Source organism: Dipteris shenzhenensis, chromosome 6 (genome assembly GCF_047967505.1).
Source record: "Dipteris shenzhenensis isolate YYH24624 ecotype China chromosome 6, Dip_SZ_1.0, whole genome shotgun sequence".
NCBI lineage: Eukaryota > Viridiplantae > Streptophyta > Polypodiopsida > Gleicheniales > Dipteridaceae > Dipteris > Dipteris shenzhenensis.
In genome coordinates, this window is record NC_141601.1 from 11166008 (window position 1) to 11188832 (window position 22825).

General features: G+C 41.9%; 1 protein-coding gene across 1 annotated transcript; it reads right to left on the reverse strand.

The window, feature by feature from the left end:
• Positions 1–2435: 2435 nt before the first annotated feature.
• Positions 2436–21559, reverse strand: LOC147900779 (cytochrome P450 CYP72A219-like). Its single transcript, XM_087375741.1, has 5 exons — positions 21083–21559; positions 3834–4109; positions 3466–3719; positions 2979–3363; positions 2436–2873 (listed from the first exon to the last, which is right to left on the reverse strand). The coding sequence occupies exons 1-5, from the start codon at positions 21557–21559 to the stop codon at positions 2436–2438; spliced, it is 1830 nt and encodes a 609-aa protein (XP_087231867.1).
• Positions 21560–22825: the final 1266 nt, after the last annotated feature.

Below are 22825 nucleotides of genomic sequence, written 5' to 3' on the forward strand. Positions count from 1 at the left end.
CTACTTTTACATATTTTTTGAAACCCCTTCAATATCTATACGTGTATTTGTTTTATCCCTTCATCACGTATATGTGATGTAAGTCAATCAATCAAAAAGCCCTCTTCTCTACTCATGGAAGATTCCCTCTTAGAAAAATAGGGATGCCACCTACATGCATGTACCTAAAGAAAACCTCATATATACAGTGCTCATGAGGTGATAAAACACCCTGAGTCTAAGCTTATAAGGATGCCACCAAAAGTCTACTATGTCCATCCATTTCCTTAGATCTCTATTCTTTCTCAAACATTTATATTACACCATAATCAATTTTCGATTACATTCCCTTGACATTGATGCATCCTATTTGATAGCTAGAAGTTTGGGCATGACCCTTATTCTTATATGCACAATTGCTACCTCTATTTCTCTTAGGCAGACCCTCACCATCACCCCCCATTGCTTTGGTCGATGAAATTAAGGGAAGTTATATGTCAAAGCCCCTTTGATTTCTCCTCTTTTTAAAAAATGGTTGATATTAATGATTCAAATATGCCTCCTCATATCACTCTTACATTTTGTGATAGGCTTGTGCAGTATATCTCCTCATATCGAGTCCTAGTTTTGTAATGTGGGATCGTGCATCATAAAAATCCCTATTTTGTAATGTTCTTGTGCTCTACATGTAAATATATGGGCTAACTATATGCCCTTTGAGGAAGAAAAAAAGCAAAATTCAACGACTTCTCTCAACTAATAGTTTCCTAACTTAGTAGAGGGATATTCATCTCTACTATATTAGTTTCTTAACTAATTGGATTTGATTTTATATTGAGTAGGGGGATTAAATAGTGAAAATTAAAATATTGCTATTAGCATTGCCCTTAAAGTGGTGATGTATTTTTGCTAAGGTTGTCCCTAAAACACTTGAGTTGCACTCCTATATGCTACTCCAACTTGGGTTAGCTCCTTTTGTGTTACAATTGATGTGTTTACTTTTGTCTATGCATGCCCAAGATTTCACTATATATGGGTCCTACTTACAACAAGTATTTCTAATTTTATTGCAATTGCGAGTTTTCCCTAGGTTTCAAAAAACAAAAGGATCCCAATCAAGCCCCAATCCAACAAAGGACCTGTACAGACACTTTTTCCTTCATATGCCAGCATGACTGATGAAGTGAGAAAAGGAATGACATCCTTTCCATTGTGTGTATGCATGGTGCCCCACATAGTTTAAAAAACTCCTAATTATCCATCATCCATCTCGGGGTTATCAACTACATAAGAGACTATAAAACATGTGTGAGCAAGCACACATTTCAAATACCCCTAAATTTTAACTTTTTTATTTTTTAATGTAATTGTTTACCCTCTTCCATATCAGTTCTTGTAAATGTGTCAAGGTATTCTTTACTATCTCTGACAAAAAATGTTGTCAAGTGTTGGAGCATATGTGGCCACAAATTTTTTACACCATCATCCAATTGATGATGATACCATGCTGCTACTAGGCCTTGGAATGAGGGATTGAGCTTCTGATCTACTTTATGTGCTCTTGACCACCGATGGTAAGCTCAAAGATTTAAGAAATGGCCTAGCCAAAGGATGATGTCTTCCTTTGACGTGCCTGTGAAGGGTTTCGATTGCACGCATGAATCATGTCCAGGTTTGAGACTTGGCGTGAAGAAATATGCATTGTGAGATTAGCAACATGTAGATTTGACTGGACAAGCTCATATAACAAGGTAGCGAGCATCTCTGATGTGAGTGATCAAGTGAGGAGGAGAGGCGACTTGGGTTTTGGGAATTTTCTCCTTGATCATAATCCATCACTACCCAACATCTTCACCAATTTTTATGTAGCAACATGACTAAAAGGAGAACTTAAGACAGACGTTGAGAACGATTGGTGAGCAGAAATGATTGCTCTTTCCTTCATTTAATCAACACTTAAAAGGATTATAGCAACAGCTATTCATACAATTATCAAGCCGCTCCCATACTCTTGGCGATGTGTAGGCTACAACCGATTAGGTGTTTCACACCAAGTCATCCCCCCCGCCCCCTTCAAAATCAAAAAATTCGCAAAGCATGGTTGAGCAGATCGTAGCTCAGACGCCCAGCCGCCACATGGACGTTGCCTAACTGCCGCATCATGAAGTAGCTTCGGTAGGACGTGTTGGGGTTATCTCCGGCACCCCCCAAAATGGCCTGAGAAGATGGTGATACAGCTTGCAGCGTTGTCGGTGGATGTCATATGGGCTCCACTACTCCTAGGTGGCGGACAAGTCACGGTATGTACATGTATAACGATGGTTGATAATTCTTTACCAAGACTGTGCCGTATTTACATTCCCTTTGCCTTGCAACGGTTTCAGAACTAGTGCAAAAGAGAAACTATTCCTTGCAAAAGATCAGACACTTTGCGGACATGCTGCTACAAAGAGCATCTATAGGGATTCCAGGACGATCTGCATGCCGTGTTTTGGTCTCATGGTGATGGCAGATTCAGGGGCGTGTATGTAGTTGCGAGAGAGACTGAAATGGAAGCGCTGCGAAATTGCAACCATGATCACTTTTGCTTCAAGCATTGCGAACGACTGGCCGATGCAGATACGGGGTCCGACTCCGAAAGGTAAGTATCCGAACGGATGCTTGCATGCCTTGGAAACTCCCTCGCTAAATCGCTCGGGCCGAAACTCATCCGCGTCATCTCCCCACAGCTCCTTGTCCCTGTGGATGCAAACAATGGGAATCGAGAATCCCATGCCTCGGGGCAGGGTAAGGTGACCCAATTTGAACTTGTCTTCGTTGAGCGCAAAAACGCGAGGCGTTAGCTCGGGAGCTGGTGGATACAGTCGGAGAGTCTCGTTCAGAACCATGCCCAACTGCAATATCAAAGACGAGTTAGATAACCACTTTAACTAGACTGAGTACACTTGCAGGTATGACATTCGTGCTATGTGTCCTTGACAGGGATGAAGGCGTCTTACAAGCCTCATTTTGTTGAGATGATCTGCTTGTGGTTCCACAATGTTCCCACCGAGGATCTCTAGCACTTCTGCACGAACTTTTTCTTGCCATTCCGGGTACAATGCTAGCAGCATCATTGTCCACGCGAGAAGGTTAGCTGTTGTTTCATGTCCTGCGAAGAAGAATGTTTTGCAGTCATCTTTGATCTGCTGGGCAGTGAGTGGAACGTAGCTCTTTCTGATGTCTTGGCCTGCATCCGCAAGCATTAGACTCAGCAGATCGGTTCGAGCTGCTCCCCCGCCTTTGGCAAGTAGCTTCATGCGTGCTTCGATTATACGAGAAAGTTCTTTGTCGATGCTCCTTTCGATTTTCCAGCACTCCAAGTTAGAAGGAACGGGAAGAAACCTGTAAACCCGAGCGAAAACCCTTTAGAATTGGAGTGCAAGTAATAGGGAGGGCCTGCCATCGGATTGGACTGATCAGTGGAGGATGAAACGCGCGTACTACCTATAGCCAGGAATCAGAGTGTTGGCTAAGGCCTTCTTCAGTACGAGACGAAGAAGCAACTGTTGCCTCTCAAAGACACCTTTTCCACTCGCGTAGTCGCTGCCAAAACTCGTGCGCGCCAGAATATCTGCGGTGACATTTTTCAAATATTGTGCAATTTCAATCTCCGCTGACCGGCCGCCCGAACTTTTTACGATGGTATCCCATTCGTTAGTCATCTCCAATGCTGAGAGATGCATGTCTGTGACCATTGCCTGCGAAAAGGCTCTCACGATCGAGTGAGGGGAATGAACCCAGTATCAACAGATGGTATATCACTCTGATGGGAATTAGCAAGCGCTCCAAATTCAAATGGGCATACGGTATACCTTGAGCTTCTCAGAGAAGAAGGCGGGACGAAGAATATTGCGCTGGTTGTGCCAGTCGTCTCCCTCTGCCAATAGAATTCCATTGCCGAACAATCTGTGAAAGGCCCTCTGGGGAACCTTCGACTTGGAGAAGCTCTTGAAGTCGCTCGACAAGATCTGTTTGATGTCTTCTGGTGTGGTGACGACAAGCCTAGGCTGGACACCCCACCAATACACGAAGGTGCGCACTGCAATAATGTCCCAGAAAGAGCGAGCGAGAGCAGATGAATGGGACAACTGATCAGAAAACATGGCTCAAGATGAGAGAACAACGTATGGAGGAGGGGTATCAGGAGTTGAATACCTGAGAACTGGGAGAAAATGGCGGTGTAGAAGGGATGAATACGAGGTAAGATGAGGTGATGGGAGGGGGAGGGGAGGTCAGAGAGGTTGGCGAGTTGCTGAGAGCGGAAGACATGGAGGGCATTGCCTGTGATGGGGGCGGGGGGGAGGACGAGGAGGCCTTGTTGTCGAAGGGTGCGAGCAAGGGAGTAAGGGGTGAAGAAGTGATAATCGAGGAGACAGTAGAAGAGCACTAGAGCTGCAAAGATGGCGATGGAGAGGACGGCAACCAGCAAGATGGTATCCATTGCACAACTACGTAGTGCCTCATGACGATGTTGCACACACATGTTTATCTACACCTATAGGGGATTGGGCCGGGAGGACATTCCCGAGTAGAAAGTGCCCAAAATCGCCCTCGAGGAGATTCCCGAGTACAACTTCGGAAGCCGCCCATATAGCGGCTGGCCGTTCGGGCAAGCGCCCTCGTTCATTTCCCCACTGCGGTGCATGGAAATAGGAATTTCAAAGGAGAGGAAATTAGAGAGGTGAAAGAACTAGACATAACCTCCTCGTAGGACCTATATTCTCCTTTGTGAAGAAACCAATGGCATCATTGGATGGGTTCATCGTATGGCATGCATGCATCAGTTTCTATGGATCGTGCGATTTGGTTTATGATCAAACAATGCATGAACAATGCTTGATTTGGAGTAGTGGATTTAAATTGCCCACGATCCATCGAAAATTGGAGGGCCAGATTCTTTCCATGAAAAGATCTGCATCGAATGGCTGAGATCATATCTGAACTGCCCACAGACCTTTACATACTTGGTTGGTTGCCCATGTTCTAATCCCTCTAAATACTTAGCTGTCGGCCATGGGTTATGTGAGTGGGTGAGCATGGGAAAAAATACTTTAAAAATTTCAAGGTTAAAAAAAATAAGATGTTTAGAATATTCGATAGGGGAACGGGGATCGAAGGAAAGGAGACAAGAAGGTGGACAGTCCCTCCACCTTCTTGTCTCGTTGGTAGCCCATTTGCCATAGCTAGCAAACATTATTTAAATTCACTCTCATTGGTAGCCCATTTCTAGTCATTAAAAGTATAAGTCAATCAACATTTCAAGTTCTTAGCATCATAGCTCATAAAAAATACATTAATGATCAATTTCTAGAGGCAATGGGATATGCTTGGCATATAATGGGATATGCCTGGTATGTACAGATTCGTGAGCCACCTCTTTAGGTTTTCTTACTCAAAGTACTAATAATCAAAAGGGTCCTTAGCTGAACCCACTTGGATCCATCTATACCATCGATTTGTGCAATTCATATTTTGTCCTTGTTATTATTCCTATGAAGGGATATTAGGATTAGGCTCGTTTTTTTGGGTCAAAGTTTCATAAGCTTTTGTTAAGACATGGGTATTTAAGTATATAACAAGAGATAGTTAAATGTATGACAAGGGGCTAGGTCTTTTCCCCACACTGGTAAGAGATTGGCGATTTTCAACACGAATACCGACAAATTTTATGATGACACAATTCTTTTTCTAGACTTAAAAGTAAAGCATTTGTTGGTATGGAACCATTTGTTTTAGATGAATGTACTGACACAAATTACATAAAAAATTAGTGTAAACACGTGTATTGGGAACCAACACTATGGAATGTAAACATTTGTATTGGGAACCAACACTGTGGAATGTAAATTTTTTAGTAGGGTAGAACGAGGATTTGGTAAAAATATTTACCCGAACATAAGTTAACATAAAGAGATTAGATTTGTATGACAAGAACCCTCATTTATGTGCATGAACATATATTGCAAAATATATTACCAAATCTCCCTCCAAGGGGCACAAAATGCACAATTAGATTGTGGAACTATTTTTGGGGTTGTGCTACAATGCATTGGAGGGTGAGGGTCAATGTTTGCTTGGTTGTAGCCATTTTTGGTTAGGGCTAGGGCATTTTAGTGTATATAGGTATTTTACCTGACCCATAACTTATGCATTGCTCAACAGAATTCAACAAACTTGGTCTTGAAGTTATAACACACATTTCAAACTTGAACATGAGATCAAAAAAATATGAAAAAATGACTTGAAACAAGACCGTTCAACCATTACAAGTGCTATGTTGCATGGGAAGCATGCATCCTGAAGAGTATAGGGATCAAATTTTTTCCACAAACATCAAAATTTTATTCTGCACATACATGCGACCAAGTAATCATTCAAAGGTACACTACATGAGCTTCTTCTCAACCCCAAAGGACACACCTAATTGAGAACACCAGATGTGGTTTGAGGGGCCTCTAATATTGTGCTGAAATTATGTACACCCATTCGAGAGTTGGCTCCATAAATTTCAAATTACTTGATTTGTTGAAAACCAAAACCAATTGAAAAAATGGATGCCAAATTAGTGGGACCACTATATGGTGGTCTTGAGACATTGATCGTTGGTGATATTAGTATCTAGATTTACCCTAGAATGAAAGAATTTAAAAATGTGTAATTTATACATATGCAAAGAGGATACCTACACTATTTGCAATTTTGTATTATTTCTTTTCTAGCTATATGTGAGCTTTTGCTCAACCAAAGGACACACCTAATTGAGAACATCAGATGTGGTTTAAGGGGCCTCCAATATTGTGCTAAAATTATGCACACCCATTCGAGAGTTGGCTCCATAACTTTTTCTTTATTTATTGAAAACAAAAACCAATTGAAAAAATGGAAGCCAAACTAGTGGGACTATTGCATGGTGGTCTTGAGACATTGATAGTTGGTGATATTGGTATCTAGATTCACCCTAGAATCGAAGAATTTAAAATGTAGATATGCAAAGAGGATATAAAGATCTTTTAATAAATCCCATTAGGGGAGAATTGGGGTCACTAAAGGGCCCCCAATTAGTGTTTCCTAATTTCAAGGGATTAGTGAGGTATTTGAGGTGTACCAATGGGAGTGCTCCTTTTTGTGGGGCAATGCCATGTTGAGGTGCAGGGTGGGCAGACCTGCAAACAGCCCCTATTGGCTACTCCTCTTACACCGAGGACCACTCAAACCACCCCCCCCTTCAACCCATGCTTGACCCTTCTCCCATATGCACCTCCCCCAAACAAACCTACAAGTCATTCAAGAGGTGGTGGGCTCTTCTAGGTGAATTTTTCCCCCCTCTCAACTTGTTACAGGCCTATCCCCTCCTCTTCTCTGGTCCAGCTCCATTCTCCCTGCATTTTTCAAACATGGGAACTCATTTGGCATCTTCTCTGTCCCCTCTTGCTCTGGTCCACCGTGTTTCTCCCTCTCGAGCACCTCCTGTAGCAACTACTCATTCTCTCTCCATTCCTAGCTACAGCACCTCCTACAGCAGCAGCTGCTCATCCCCCCTGCTCTTTCTTCCTCCATTCGTAGCTATAGTGCCTCCTGTAGTGGCTGCTCATCCCCCTCTGCCCTTTCTCCCTTCCTAGCTACAACACCTCCTAGAGCAGCTGCTCATCCCCCTCTACTCTTTCTCCCTCCATTCCTAGCTATAGCACCTCTTGGAGCTTCTCTCAACGTTCGGTTGCACCCTCTATACCTTCTCCCTCTCTCTCCCTCTATCGGAGCTGCTCTCTCCCTCCAAGCTGCACTTTCTAGTCCACTATTGTTGTTGTGATCTCTGTACAAGCATGGTGAGGAGACCATACATGTACTTTGTGTCCCATAGGAGCAAAACTGCACTGGGTGAATGGGTGCCTTGCACCTATAACTTGAATGATTGGATAGACATGAGAGGATCTGCCAAGGGTCCACATAAGCTTTCTTTTGCATGAATGGAAGGGCTGCATCATGAAGTTCAAGCTTGGGAAGAAAGGATTGCTTGAAAAGGTGCAACACATCTACATGGGGAAGGACATGCGCCTTCCTCCGTGAAGCAATCAATTGACAATACCGTCACATTGTAAGTCTACATTTTGTGTAAGATTTCAAAGTGTAATGAGTCAACTTGAAATTGTATTTTGAAATAGAACCAGTGTAATGAGTCAGTTTGAAATTGTATTTTGAAATAGCACTTGTGCATAGCAGATGTATTTCCTTCAGACTTTGAGGAGTGGGAACCAGTCGAGTGCTTCTTAGGTAAGTTTACTGCCATTCATGAGGATTTAGGAAGGCAAATGCATGCTGGAGAGAAGTTCTCTGCTTTGAAACAAAGAAATATCTATTGGTATAATGCCAAGTACATTACTCCAAGGACGGCATCAGGCTATGGCCATCTTCAATGCATTGCAACACCACAACTTGAAGATATGGATTGCAGCATGGTGGACACAAGAACAATGCAATCATACAAGGAAAAGATTGCAAAGGATTTGGGGATGGCCATGAAGTTTATATTTGGCTCTAAATGGGTAAGGTTGTCTTGGTTTATGCCTCCGCAAATTTTTGGTTCTTGTTTTCATAATATCCAGATGCACTGAATAGAAACCATGTGGTCATGCAAGTGCCTACATGAGAATGCCCTTGAGGAATTGCTTGGGGTGAATTGAGAAAGCAGGTCAGGTTAACAAAAGGGTGATCTGTTTCAATGCCATGTATGTAAGGACAATGTGGTTGTCAAGTACCACATCTCCCGCCAAATGTTATATTTTGCTTTCCAATATAGGAACTGGAAGAAAACAGGTGGCAATTGGCTCCCCCTTGACTCTAACGATGATGATAATACAAGGGTAAGTTTATGTATTGGTTCTCATTTAGGAGATGTTAAGAATGTCACTGTCACATCACAGTGGACTCTCAGGGACGTGCAGGAACACCCTATTGGTCATGGAGGATGGCATGTCTGAGTCCTTTCACTTTACCTTAAATGGTGAAAAGTTAGGAAAGCATGCAGAGAAGCTCGTGCATAGTGCCACTTTTATCCCTCTTGCAATATTGAAGATTGTCTAGAAAATGTGGGGTGGAACAATTGTGGATTTTGACATTTTCCAATTAATTTTGATGTTTTGAATGGTTTTGTTTCATGTCAATGTCAAGTTTTTCCCAAAAATTTTAAAATTCTTTTTATTTTTTATATTTAGAACATTTGGGTATATATAGGTTATAAAGTTACTTTAGTTTCAAAGTTTCACTATCATAGCCATAGTTCTCCTAGCTACCAAACTACCATGGATTTTGCTAGGTCTGCCTTCCATGATTTCATCTCCCGTACTCCATTAATTGATAGAGAGGAGGAGCTATTTCCAGTCTTTGATAAGAGCATAGATGTCCTAGGCACCTACTTGGGAGCCCGAGACGATTTTGAAGACCTCATCAAGTACATGCAAGACTACATCGCGAGTTTTGCATATCAACTTGATGAGTCTACAAAAAGATGGGTCCCAATCGATTTTTTGAAGTACTTGTTCAATCAAGAACCGAGGTTCGTGAAGTGTTTAGATCGCTTTTGAGCCCAGCTCACACCCCTAGGGTTTAGGGAGGTGGACACTGATGACCTCCTAGCATGTGGAGTCATCGGAAACACAGGAAATAGGTTCGTATCCTAGGAAATGACCTTTATTTTCCTTCTCCACGGGGGACAAATGGAAGAGGAGGCCTCGACCTCAAGCCTTGACCTTGCCCTTGCCCTTTCCGATCCTCTTATTTTTGTAGATGAGCCCAACATCTACAATGAAGAGCCCATAGATGAAGAAGCTGAGGAGCGGGAAGCTGCATTGGCACTAGAAGTGCTCCAGCGACCACTTGAACCCCATTCTACTTCTTAAATTCCATCCACCTCAGGCACCACCTCTGTTGACCCTGCAACAATGATATGGTTTCTTGCTCCCCTTCTTGTCGATGGAGAACAATACCTCTTTCTCCATGACATAGAGGTTATGTTTGGTCTCCGGGAGGATGATGCTCTTGGTATTCTGTATGGATACGAGGTGGACATGAGTATGCAAGAACTTGGGTTTTTGGGAGCAAATGATTTAATAGAAGAGGTTCTTTCTTTAACACTAGCCCAAATCAAAGATGCAGAGACATCAATCTACTCCGACCTACCTGATGTTCCAGAAGAAGCCTCCACATCTCACTCCAGACAGTAGGAGGCCTCTGGATCCATCCTCATTGACAAAGAGGAAGGGATTGAGCATGATGACTCCATAGTGGTAAGAAACTATGAGCTTTGAATTTCTTCTCTCTTGGTATACTTTTGCTTTAATGGAATTCCAATGTAATGTTGGACTGTTGAAGGAGGCATTTGAGGTCGACCTATTCTCATCTCAGCAACACCATGTTCGCAGTAGCTTCAGCCGAGATCACTCACTGGCACATTACCTTGGCCAAGCAAAAGGGCACTTTGTGGTTATCCACAAAAAGTTTTCTCCACATGGCACTTATGACCTCCTAAAGTGCAAGGCCTTGTCAAGAGTGATTGGTCATGCTGACATCAATCGCAATGCTGACAAGGTCATTTTGGTGAACCGCATGGCTGCCCTCAATGCCTTTGGAACCAATTTTCAAGGTATGGCATTGATGGCAGTAGCCATGTCCCTTGCCAGCAACGACAATAGCATTGACTCTCTATCAAGTAGGTTTAGAGATAGGAGTGTTTTTGGGAATTCAAAGCCTAACGTTATCAGTGTTTTAGAGAAGAGAGGAAGGCTCTAAAGCCTTATTGTATATAAATTTTATTTTATATGAATACAACTATACTTTTTATATAGTGCCCCATTCTTTTACAAAATTTATTTTATATTGTCATTGTATTTTTTAACTTTAATTGTTGTTGGCATTAATATTTTCATTCACTATTCTATTCGAAAACATACGATCAGATAAATATTTGCACTATAATGGTCATTTCTGAGCAATCTAGAAAGAATCTCACTACACGGCAGAAGGCAAATGTTTGGCATTGCGTGGGGAGCCCAAAAATGGTAAAACCCACCTTGGTCAAACAGGCCCCATATGTGCAATACTGAACTTGCATAAACTGATGGAAAGCATCACGTAACATGTATAATAACATGGGAATAGTAATAGAACATAAAAACATCTTTTATCTATTGGCCTCAAAGTGTAGAGATTTACAAAATCATTCAGGTTACACCAAATGAACCTAAACAACATCTAGGGCCTAAGGGAGGGATCGGAGCGGATGTGCTTGGCGAGTGCAAGGTCCTTGTCCATCACTATTACTCTTTTGGCATGGATAGCACATAAGTTTGCATCTTTAAAAAGACCGACTGTCATCTACTTCGTTGCATGAGGAATTTATCCCATAGCGCTTGAAGTGAAACACACATCACTCTTGTAATGATGTGCTATTTCACATACAACACACTGGAAGGGTGCACGGGGAATGAGATTGTCCACAGTGGTTTGGAACTTGCGGATCTCCTGAAGTGCCTTCACGCCTGATTTTTTATGCCTCTTAATCTTTGGGGGACCCTGCATTGGCCTTTAGACATGGCTCCATGGCTGCTTGTCCGATTTGAACTTCTTTCGCCTCTCCTCCCTTGCAACCACTTCTTCAGACTCCTCTTCTTATGTCTGGTTGTTCCTTCGAGGTGGCTTGTTGCGCCTAAGGGTCTGCTTTGTCCTTAGTCTCTTTTCCTTTTCACGAAACTCTTGCCTCTCAAGCATTGTGACTGGCATGCTATCCTAAGGCCAGATTATTTATCCGGAAAACATAGTAAGACATTTGGGCTATCCCATTGGCTGGAAAATCAGCAATAAGCAACAAATGTCGTGGGTGTCAAACAAAATTCAGGATAAATTAGAATATTGGAAGATCTCCACTTGGCCTCTGCATGTACGGTTTTGAATTTGTCCAGTCTATTGTTCTAGCTTATGTCTAGTTCTACCTTCCTCTATTACATTGGTCATCTCGAGATCTCACTTCCTTTATGTCTCAAGCCATGTGAGACAGCAGGCTAAGGTTCTTGCTAAGCTCGTACTAGAGGCTCCTCATATCTGATAATATTGAGGCACAGAGGGTTGATGGTGCTCTTCCATGCAGTCTGCTTGGTTGGAGGATCAGGGCCAAGGTTCATTATATCTGTGAGCCCGCCAAATACTTCCTCTTGTTGTGGCCCCTATAATCTCTCCATCTCCTCTCTCTACCTTTCTTGCTCCCCTTGGTCTACATGCTCCACGCCAGGACCCCACGGAGGAGGGAGGGGTAGTTGATCAGGATTGACTGGACTGTTTTGCCCCTCTTGGGAGACATCTCTACTTCCACAGTCAGTTGTGTGGAAGGACTGAGAGGACCCCTGATCGTGCTTGGATCCTTCATCATGTTAGGATTCCTCATGGTGCTGAGATCCCTGGGATCCCCCATGAGAGTTGGATGGTGTAGACTCGTGTTGCTTGGACTCTTGATGATGAGAACCGCCTTCAGATCCCTGGTGATCATTGCCCTCTTGGCCACTAGGGCTTGCAGTTTGTTCGACAACCATGGCGTTGTGAGGAGGACAACAGGTAGCATCTAAACGGCGTCCAATGGGTCTAGCAGTTTGTTTAACTCATACCATAGAAATAAGGGATTTTAGGGTTTTGAAGTGCTTTATATAGTCTTTTTAAAAGCACTTTAGGGTTTTTCTTTTAAATTAGGGTTTTTTAAGTGCACCTCCTCCCCCCATTCTTTTGTTGCCAGTTCGATAATACTTAATCTTCACCACCCTCCCTCCCAACCCACTCACCCCTCCGCCCTGCCATGTCGCACATGCAATTCTACAATTTCCAAACAAATTTATGAATTTTGGAATCTATAATTGACTCAAAATAGTGTTAACTTTATTCATCAAACATTTTACATTTAGGGCTCTCTTAGGATCCAATGGCTCCCCTGTCTGACTCTACATTGCAACCAAAGTGCAACCCCTTGGCTCCCTGTTGAGGACTTCCAAGCAACACATCTCCTTATCTGCTTGACATGTTGAACCACTTTTGCAAGACTTGAGACCTCTACCTTATCGCGCTTGAGAGTCCTAGCCTCTAGACATTTATAAAACCAATCAAACATTTCGTGCAGTGCATTGCTTCGCACGATACCACCCCCATGCCTTGTATTCTTGAAGTATGCTGCCTTTGCTCTATAGTGTGATTTCTTCATTCCTTGAGTATTCCAAATGGACAGAGGGCCCCATTGCTCCACAAACCATGGTGCATGTGCATAAAGAATATGTTGTAAAGAAAAACATTGTATTAGAAACATAAACTGGCTCAAGTTTAGAGCACAAAATTTCAAACTAAGGAGGATTACCATGTAATGTGTAATATGTGACTCCCCCCATGCTTCTACCATCAATGATATGAATTTTCCCAATGCTATCTTGAATCTCTCATAATAAAGCTCATCTGTTTGACCTTGTCTAAGCAACTTTATAAATGCATCAAGCTTTGTCCACAGTTTTGCTCTCAAAGTAGCAATTCGTGGATGTGAAGCTTGATTTGTGGTGCACTCACACAAATCTTTCCAGTACTCCCAACCTAGGGTGCTTTGAGCCAATGCATGTTTTTCTTTATCAGCATTGTGGTTGGATAAGAACCTCCTTGCCTTTCCTCCACCCATGGACACTTTAGCAGGAAGATTTTGTGTCTTTCCTGATTGTTTCTTGTCCTGCTTAAGCTTCACATTGCCTCTGTGAAGTCCCATTAGTGAGAGTAGTTCTTCAGCTTTTGCAATGCATTGTGCAGATACTTGCTGTGGCCTCAAATCCCAAGCATAAACTAGATGGAGATAGAGTAACTTATCAAGTATACGCAGTTCAACATGCAAAGTACACATGTGTACCCACTCCAATGGAATTGGTAGAATGGGGTCCCACTTAGGATCCTTTTTGTGATGATCAGGGGCTACACTTTGGTTGCAAGAAAGGATGCCATTTTCCCATTGTAGGCTTCCCTTTTGCATCTTCTGAGAGTGGGTGCAATATAAGCATGTCCATTTTGCATCTGCACCTGTATCACAACCATACAAGCACTTGAGGGCCTTCAAATCACCAGCTAGATGCCATTCAACTTGAAACGTTCCATGCCCATCCACAATTAATGTTTGCCCTACCTCTTGTCTTCGAATAATCGACAGGATGCAGGTTCTCTCCAAAACCTACTTCAATGTCTCATGGCACTCCTTTGGGGTCTCAAAGGCTGCAAGCCACCATATTTTCTTCTCAGATTGGACTGAGAAACCTTGCTCAACTTCCTCCTTCCCTTAAGCAAAACGCAAGGCATCATTCATAATACAAATGCTCACCCTCTCTAGCTTGTGCTCTTTTACCAACTAAGCTTCATCCATTTTTATAACAAATACTAGCTTGCCATCTGTATAATGAGAGAGACATTCAATTAGGATATAGAAATCGAAAGAAATAAAGTTGAATGTGAAGAGGTAATTTCTCTTACCTTCTTCTCTCATCCCATAGAATTTGACCATGGCTGTCTGCAAATTCTCTACATCCACATAAACATTATTGAAAGCATTCATCTCAAACGTTTGGATGCCAGATTTCTTTTTACTCTTCCAAGTCATTGTGCCACTTAGACAATGGTATCCTCCAAGCTTTTCTCTAGCACATTGGTTTGTTTCCTGATGTGCAAGGGGAAATTTTTATTTTGAGCTTTTTAATGCGATCTTTTTATGAAATTTATCAAAGTTTGTAAGCTTTTTAGAGTCCCATAAAAAAAGACCTACTAATCAAAAAATAAAAAAGTAATTACTTATCCTATATCTATGGATTTATCCTAGGAAATACCAAAGCAATTAGCAATTCTATGGAAAAAAAAGACCAAGCTATTAATCCAAGTAATTTATATTACAAGTCAGTATCAAATGATATCACATATAAAACTGAGCCATCACAATACTAGAAAATATGTATTATGCATTCAAGTCTATGGATTGTTGCTAAGGCAACAAAGGTTTAATGAAACTTCAAGTAAGCATATGCCAAATTTCATGTAGTTCTATTATTTGAAAAGGCCAAAGCAATTAGTAAAATGTTCCACATTAAGAACATTGTGTTGACTCAACACAACAAATTTTGAGCAAAAAATAGTGTCACATCAAAAAGTGGGCTATCATAACACCAACCAAGTTTATATTTTGCATTCAGGTCTATGGATTGATCTTAGGCTAAGCACTGATGAAACATCCATAGTGGAAAGGGTTGGTTGATGAATAAGCATGTGTTGATTTGGATCCAATCCCAATACACGGATGAAGATGTAATAGATATGTTTGCATGCTAGGTAAGGTTTTTGACCCAACTCTCTTTTTTGAAAATTTGGACATGTACACATGGGTTTAGTCTTGATGTGCACATCGTAAGACATCCGAGCCTTGTCAAAACCTATTGTTCTCAAATGGAAAATACTATGATCAAGAAGCTCCACTGTCATTTCTCCCATGACAACAGCGTGCATAGATTGAGCACTAGCTATTCTTTTTGTAGCCTCCTTAGATATGCCATGCCTCCATTTTGTGGTTCTTACCAATGTGTGTTGAGCTGGATTCCTTGGTATGGATGCTGACCCTCAATGTGCATCACAAAAATTAGTTGGCATCGGTGCCGATCCTTGAGGTACATTTGGTGTCCTCCAATTCACATGGGCCAGATCCACTATTTGCAATCTAAAACTAGCCTTGATGAGATTGCCTATCTCCTCACTTGTGATGTTTGTTTCCACATCCACCTTCCACACATATGGACGTTCAAGAACATGCATGATATTATTATTTGGGTGCCATGTATGAGTTATATCATCATTACAAAACCACATCCATTGTGCTTTTGGTCCTTCTACCCCTGGATGCCACCGTTCAGAGTAGAAATAGGGTGCCACCACTCCTTGTGAACTGATTGTATATATCGATTACATTTAACCTTTCCATCTATGAATCCAAGACACTTCACTTTAGAGTTTTTAGAGGTCCTTAGAATTGCCCAAAAGGTACGGTGGATAGGCACCTCAACAATAAAGAGGCCACAAGGAAGGCCTCCTTATCTCATAAGTGGAGCCGTTGGGGCTTGTTCACTTGTGGGCATGGTCTCATTCTGAGCTCCTCCAGCTTCCCCTACATTGCCATGTTTTTCCCATGATGTTTTTGTAGACTCCCCTTGAACTCCACCTTGCTCCATTATGGAAGCCCTAACATCCACTGGTTGGGTATTACCTTGCGGTTTTATTGAATGCCAATCTCCACCTTCTTTCTCGAACCTAATTTTTCTCAGCCGCCCTCTTTGCTTATGATCTCTGGTCTCCATCATATACCCTGGCTTATGTGAGGTGATTTCTAAATGTATACTTGATGACTTGCTTCTCTTTCTTTGGACTGTTACCTTATCCCCATGTAATGGTCTTAGTTCTTCATACATTGGTGTCCCTACAACTATTTCATGCACCATTTGTGCAACTTGTGCTGGTGAAGGTGTACTCCTTGAGGCCACTCTTTGCATCAAGGCTTCCAAGTTAGGACCATCCCCAACATGCCTTCCAATCATATATGCATATTGTTTGGCACTTTGTAAGAGGGCATTTGCCATGTCCGAGATGCAACAATCATATAATTGTATCTTTGTCTTAAACCCTTCTCCTACTAGCCAACTACCATGCATGCTTTCAGCTAGATTTAACCTTGGAGTGTGTGCCTCCTCCAAGGAACTCTTTGTTACCTGTGGTAAAAAAGGAGGTAATTAGAATTGGCTTATTACATTTATCTACAAAATACATACTGCACTCATGAGATTCCCCCAATGGGCAATCCGCACATCCCACCAACTAAACCATATGTCCATTGAAGGAATGTCGGCCTCACGGACATGAGCTTTTCTTGGTTGGTAGCTTCTTGCTTTGTCTTACATATTCTCCAATTATCACACATGTGATGGGATATCTCAAGGTGTATGCCCCGGGCACACCTTGGGTTCTATGTGTGTGTGCTAGAGGCACAGCTAGTAGGTGCCCATAAGCACTGTTGGGTGGTGGTAGATGCCACATAGATTGATTGAGAGATTCTAGGACCTGATTGAGGAGATGGTTGTGGAGCTTGGTGGCTCTTGTAGAGGTGCCTACATATGGACCTCACTCTTCTTCATTCTATAATCAATTCTCTTGTTTTGTGTTCAGCTTCATGCTTTCCTTTCACTTCTTCAACATGGTATCAGAGCACTATGATCCTCCTTGAGCCCCCATTTATGCCACATCATCTTCTTCTTCTTCATCTTCACCATTTCTTCCCCAAATTTGTGAGAGCTTGTTCTCCCTCATCGTTTCACCATTCTCCAAGCCCTTTGTGTTGTAGAACAATCTCTATAGGGTGCACCTTCAGCTCCAAGCTTGTCGCGAAATTGTGCCTCCATTGCCTGTGCCAACAAGAAAATAGTTCGTCGATGTATTGCATAATTCTACCTCTCTGTTCACTCATTTCCAAATTCCTCTAAGCACGAGTTGGGCGACGCTACAAGAAGCCTGCTAGTGAACTTTGAGCTTGTTTGGTCAAGTATTAGAGGAGAAACAGACAAAAAACCAGTCGACAATCAAGCTCCTGGCTATGGCGACATGACGCGGCATTTCAACTTTCCTCCTCAGTGGCTCTTCTCTGGTATACCAGCTTTATTTCTACATATAAAGCCCTCTTTTCTTTTCCTTGAAGAGTGAGATACAAGCCCTTCAAGATCAGGCCTCTGTTTTGGATAGTTTTGACAGTGTTGTGAATTTGGTGCTACATTAGATGCTACTTTGGCATTCATGATGTTTTAAAGTGTTGAATAGCATCAGTACATTGTGGCTACAACTTTCCTTTAGGTTGCTATACCTGGATTTTCTTGGAATACTTTCATTTAGCCACCTCTATGAAGCATGCAAGTTGAAGTATCATTTCCATTATGATTTTTATTATGGAATTTGGTTACAAGTCTTTGCTACACCAAATGCTTGTACTTTGAAGCTTTTTCTAGCCTTGTAAGAGAGTAGAAACTACCCATTTTGGGTTAGACCCTCTCATGGCTACCTTCTTGAATATTGATAAGTTCAATGGTAAAGGCTTTCACACATGGTAGATGAAAGTTAAGTTTGCATTGATGAGGGAAAACCTCTGGGGGCTTGTCAAACCTGCTTCAACTTCTTCTTCAACAACTCTAATGCTAGAGAATCCTCATCTCCTACATGCCTGGCATGAGATCTTGCTAGAGAGGAGAAAGCCTATGGCATTATTGCTCTTGGCTTAGGAGATGACTATATTCATCACATTTCTGATATGGAGTCTCCTTCTGAAGCTTGGCAAAAGCTTGATATTCTTTTTGGTGCTAGCTCTCACATCTCAAAATTGTCACTTAAGATTGCTTTCTTTGAATTGAAGATGGTTAGTGGCACTCCCTTGGCTGCCCATGTCAATCACATGCGGAGTCTCATGACTCAACTTGCTTCTATCAACTCTCCAATCACTACGGATGATGCAATGGCAGTATTGCTCAAAAGTATGCCTGAAGATTATGATCATGTTGTCACCACATTGAAAAATCTTCCTAATCCTACTCTTGAAAGTCTTATTACTGCCCTTCAAGAAGAAGAAAGGCACAAGGAACTTCAGAGAGGCAATGACACAGCCTATGCCATAAAAACTCAAATGGGCAAGTTTTCACCTTACAAACATTGTGGGAAGACTAATCACCTCTCATAAGATTGCTTCAAGATCAATCCTTGCAAATATTGTGGCAAAAAAAATCACCATGAAAAGTTTTGTGAGGCCAAAAGGGAAGCAAAACCAAAAACTACCAATTTACTTTCAGTTGATGTGCCTCCACAAGATGAGGCCTCCTATGATGATTATGCTTTTTGAACCAGCTCCACATATGCTCCATATCTCTCTTTTATGTTGAGTCAAGGTACTCTGCCTGGATAGTCCTCCAAAATGAATGGAATAAACTATTGTGTTCTTTGTAAACACCTCTGGTCACCATATGATGTAGGCCATGTGTATGTGTTTAGCTCCATGGTACCTCCTACAGACATTGTGTGCATGGACATTCAAGGGAGATAACCATTGGGGAGTCTTATGTATCCATTTATTTGACTTCACACCCTTGGGAACCCTTGCTAGCATGAGATTCTAGCCATAGATTTATCCTTGACCACCATGAGATGGCGTGAGACACTATGTGACTAGATGTATCCTTGACATAGCCTGAGGCATTCCCTTGAGGGGGGTTTTGATGGGATATCTCAAGGTGTATGCCCCAGGCACACCTTGGGTTCTATGTGTGTGTGCTAGAGGCACATTTAGGTGCCCATAAGCACTATTAGGTGGTGGTAGATGCCACATAGATTGATTGAGAGATTCTAGGAGCTGATTGAGGAGATGATTGTGGAGCTTGGTGGCTCTTGTAGAGGTGCCTACATATGGACCTCACCCTTCTTCATTCTATAAGTAATTCTCTTGTTTCGTGTTCAGCTTCATGCTTTGCTTTCACTTCTTCAACAACATGGTGATATGCTCATTCCTCATATCCTCTTTGACGGATTTCCTTGTGTGCTTATGCAAGCTTTGTTCCCAATGGAAGAGACATGAGTGCTCTCTCCCAACAATTATGTTGTTTGGACCCCCATTGAAAATAGTTCTCACAGCTATCCAATTTGCTCCAGCTTCATCAGACATGAAACCATGAAAATCTGCAGGGGGATACCCAGATTGTTTCATTGTGGCATTCAACATCTCCCAAAATAGGATTTGGCTTTCAGCATCTTCATCTTTCATCTCACATGTGGCGATGGTCATTAATTCCTGCGCACTGGCAGACAAAGCCAACATTATTAAATATTATACCACAACTCTCTTGATGATAGCAACATGGATACATAAGGATGGAGGGAAGTTATACCTAGGATCATAAACATGACATGCCATTGTGCTCCACCCAATCACTCGATGGGTGTGATCAAATTGTACCCATGAATTCCTCAAATCACCATTTCCTCCTCTTCTCATGCGATTGACAAGTTGGACCATTGGTTGACATTTTAAAAACAAAACATTTTTCATCTGGCAAGCCTTGCCCTAGAAAATGACTTCCATGGAAGAATGAATACATAGACCTTTTCTTTAGTAAAAGAAGGCTGTCATAACCTTCCCCAACAGGTAACCTTGCCTTCTTCTCTTGTGCAACAATCCGTTTGAACCTGTAACATCACAAGTCAGCTATTTAGAACCCTATACCATTCTAAAGTTAAGTAAACTAAAAATCACATAGCTACAAACAAGCATACCATTGATTCTCAACTAGTGGTACCAATTGCTCAAGAAAGTTGGTCAACTCTATGTCTCCCACACTTGCCCATTCATTATTGTCTCCTCTCATTATTGCCCATTCATTATTGTCTCCCATTCATTATTGTCTCCTCTCATCAAGAGGTCTTTGGCAACACTCATTTGAGCTTTCCATGGTCCAACATTTTTATCCACCTTCAAAACATCTGCAACAAGCTTCTTTGTTTTCTCTATCATTGCCTTAGATGTTCCTGGCTGCATGGGGTGCTGATGTTCACCAACATGGACCATCAATCTAGTCATTGTTTCATCAAATGGCATTACATAATATACTATGCAATTAAAAGTATCAATGCAATAAGTAGGCTTACGACAATAGTGACAAACAATCTTGTTCCTCTCCTCTTCAGTCAAGAGTCCAAGAGCAATCTTCTTTTGTAGGTAGCCTCTAAAGAAGGATGTGTTAAACTTCTTATTGTTTGCAAAATAAGGGCAAGTAGTCCTATGGCATTCTAATGAGCCATCACAGTACCTAAGCCTTACTATACATGAGATAGCCATGTTTGTGGTTGATGGTTTGGTCCATATGTGGCCATCAAATTTTTTTTCCATGCCATTCATGCCATTAATGTTTCCAAAAGTTGAAGGAAATTCCAAAAGCATGCTTCCATTGTATACCCTTAGTAATTTAGTGACTTGCTTCCTTTGCTTTATATTTGCAATCCACATTTTGAGTATATTGGCTTGCTTGTTCTCCATGATCCAAGGTATGATGCTTTTGCTAATTTGACATTCATCTTTCGAATGGTCCTCATTTGAGCCTTCAAGGTCAATGTGTGAAGTTTGCATCATCTCAATGTCAACATCAATCAACTTATAAGAATTGTGGTACATACCAGGCTTCTCAATGGGACTTAACTCTTCAAGATCCACATAAGGAGATGGTTGAGAGGTTTTCTTTCCTTCTTTTCCAAACTCTTCGGAGTAAACTCTTCTAGCAACACAACGTGATGAACCACGCTCTTCAAGATTACTAATAGTACTTGCTGCCATGATTGTATTGTGGATGAGAGCATACATTTTTGTGAAGGAGGCATCCAGTATGTAATGCTCTTGACCATCAATATCCCACTCAGATGAAACCTTTACCTTCATTGTTGCTTCACCTTCAATGATTGCCTTAAGGCAGATGAGCTTGTGCGTATGGGGAAGAAGGCTGTGAAGGAAATGTGCACTAATAATCCTTCTTCCATCCTTGAGCGGGATAGAGTGTGATAGATTTGCTCTTTCAATAAGCCATTCAATAGAAGCCTCTTTTGTAGCCATTTTGGATGACACAACAAAAGGTACCAAAGACAGAGGGAGCTCAGAGAAAGTGGTTATTAGAGGAGCTCAGAGAATATAGACAATCTTGAGAGTAGAGGGATGGTAATCCAACATGGCATTGAGAGCAGAGGGATGGTAATACAACATGTCATTGAGAGCAGAGGGATGATAACCCAACACAGATCATGAAAATAAGAAGGGATGAAAGAGAGAAATGCAATGTGATGCAAAGCTAGAAGGCAACCAAAGAGACTTAGAGAGTAATGGTGGGAGAGAATGAATAGGAGAAAATGACAAGAGTAGTATCAGGATGTGTGGTCACCAGAAAGCAAAGTGCAAATATTGAAGTAGGGTAGAGAATGGGTAGAGGATTTGTGAAACAGGTGGTGTTTGAGCTAATTCCAATGTCGATTATGCCCTGACACCACAATGAGAAGTAGCCATGCGACCGTCATTACAACCCATTGAGCTAGAATGATGGTGAGAAAGGTGGCAGCCGAGATTCTTTCAGAAACATGGATTATGCCAGGATGCTACAATATTAAGCCTTAGAAGCAACATGCTATTATAGGGACGATTAATCGGGTAGAGAAGATTGATGTCGATTATGCCTTGCCACCACAATCTGACACTAGTAAGTCCCCTTATCCTTCACCCCCTCTCTCGGCTCTCTCCTCCCTCTCTAGCTTGAATGATATCATCATCAGTAGGCTAGCAGGCCATGATTTGATGCAATGATTTTCTCCCTTGTGTTGAGCAGGATGAAGCAACCTGTTCCTCCATTGGCCGAGCATTGCAGCATGTTGGTCTCCCAGACAACCAACGAGAGAACCTTTTTTCCTATTTTTTTTTCATGATTGCATTGGCCTATAGCTAGCGCTTTAAGCGCTAGCTATAGTGATGTGCATAGGAACTCTTCTCCTGTCTTCTCCCCTCTTCTCCTCTCTTCTCCCCACTCTTTTTCTCTCTTCTCCCCTCTCTTATTTCCTCTCTTCTCCCTCCTCTCTTCTCCACTCTTCTCTTATTTCCTCTCTTCTCCCCTCTCTTCTCTTTTCCCCCCTCTTTCTAACCTCTCTTTTTCTCTTCCATCCTCTC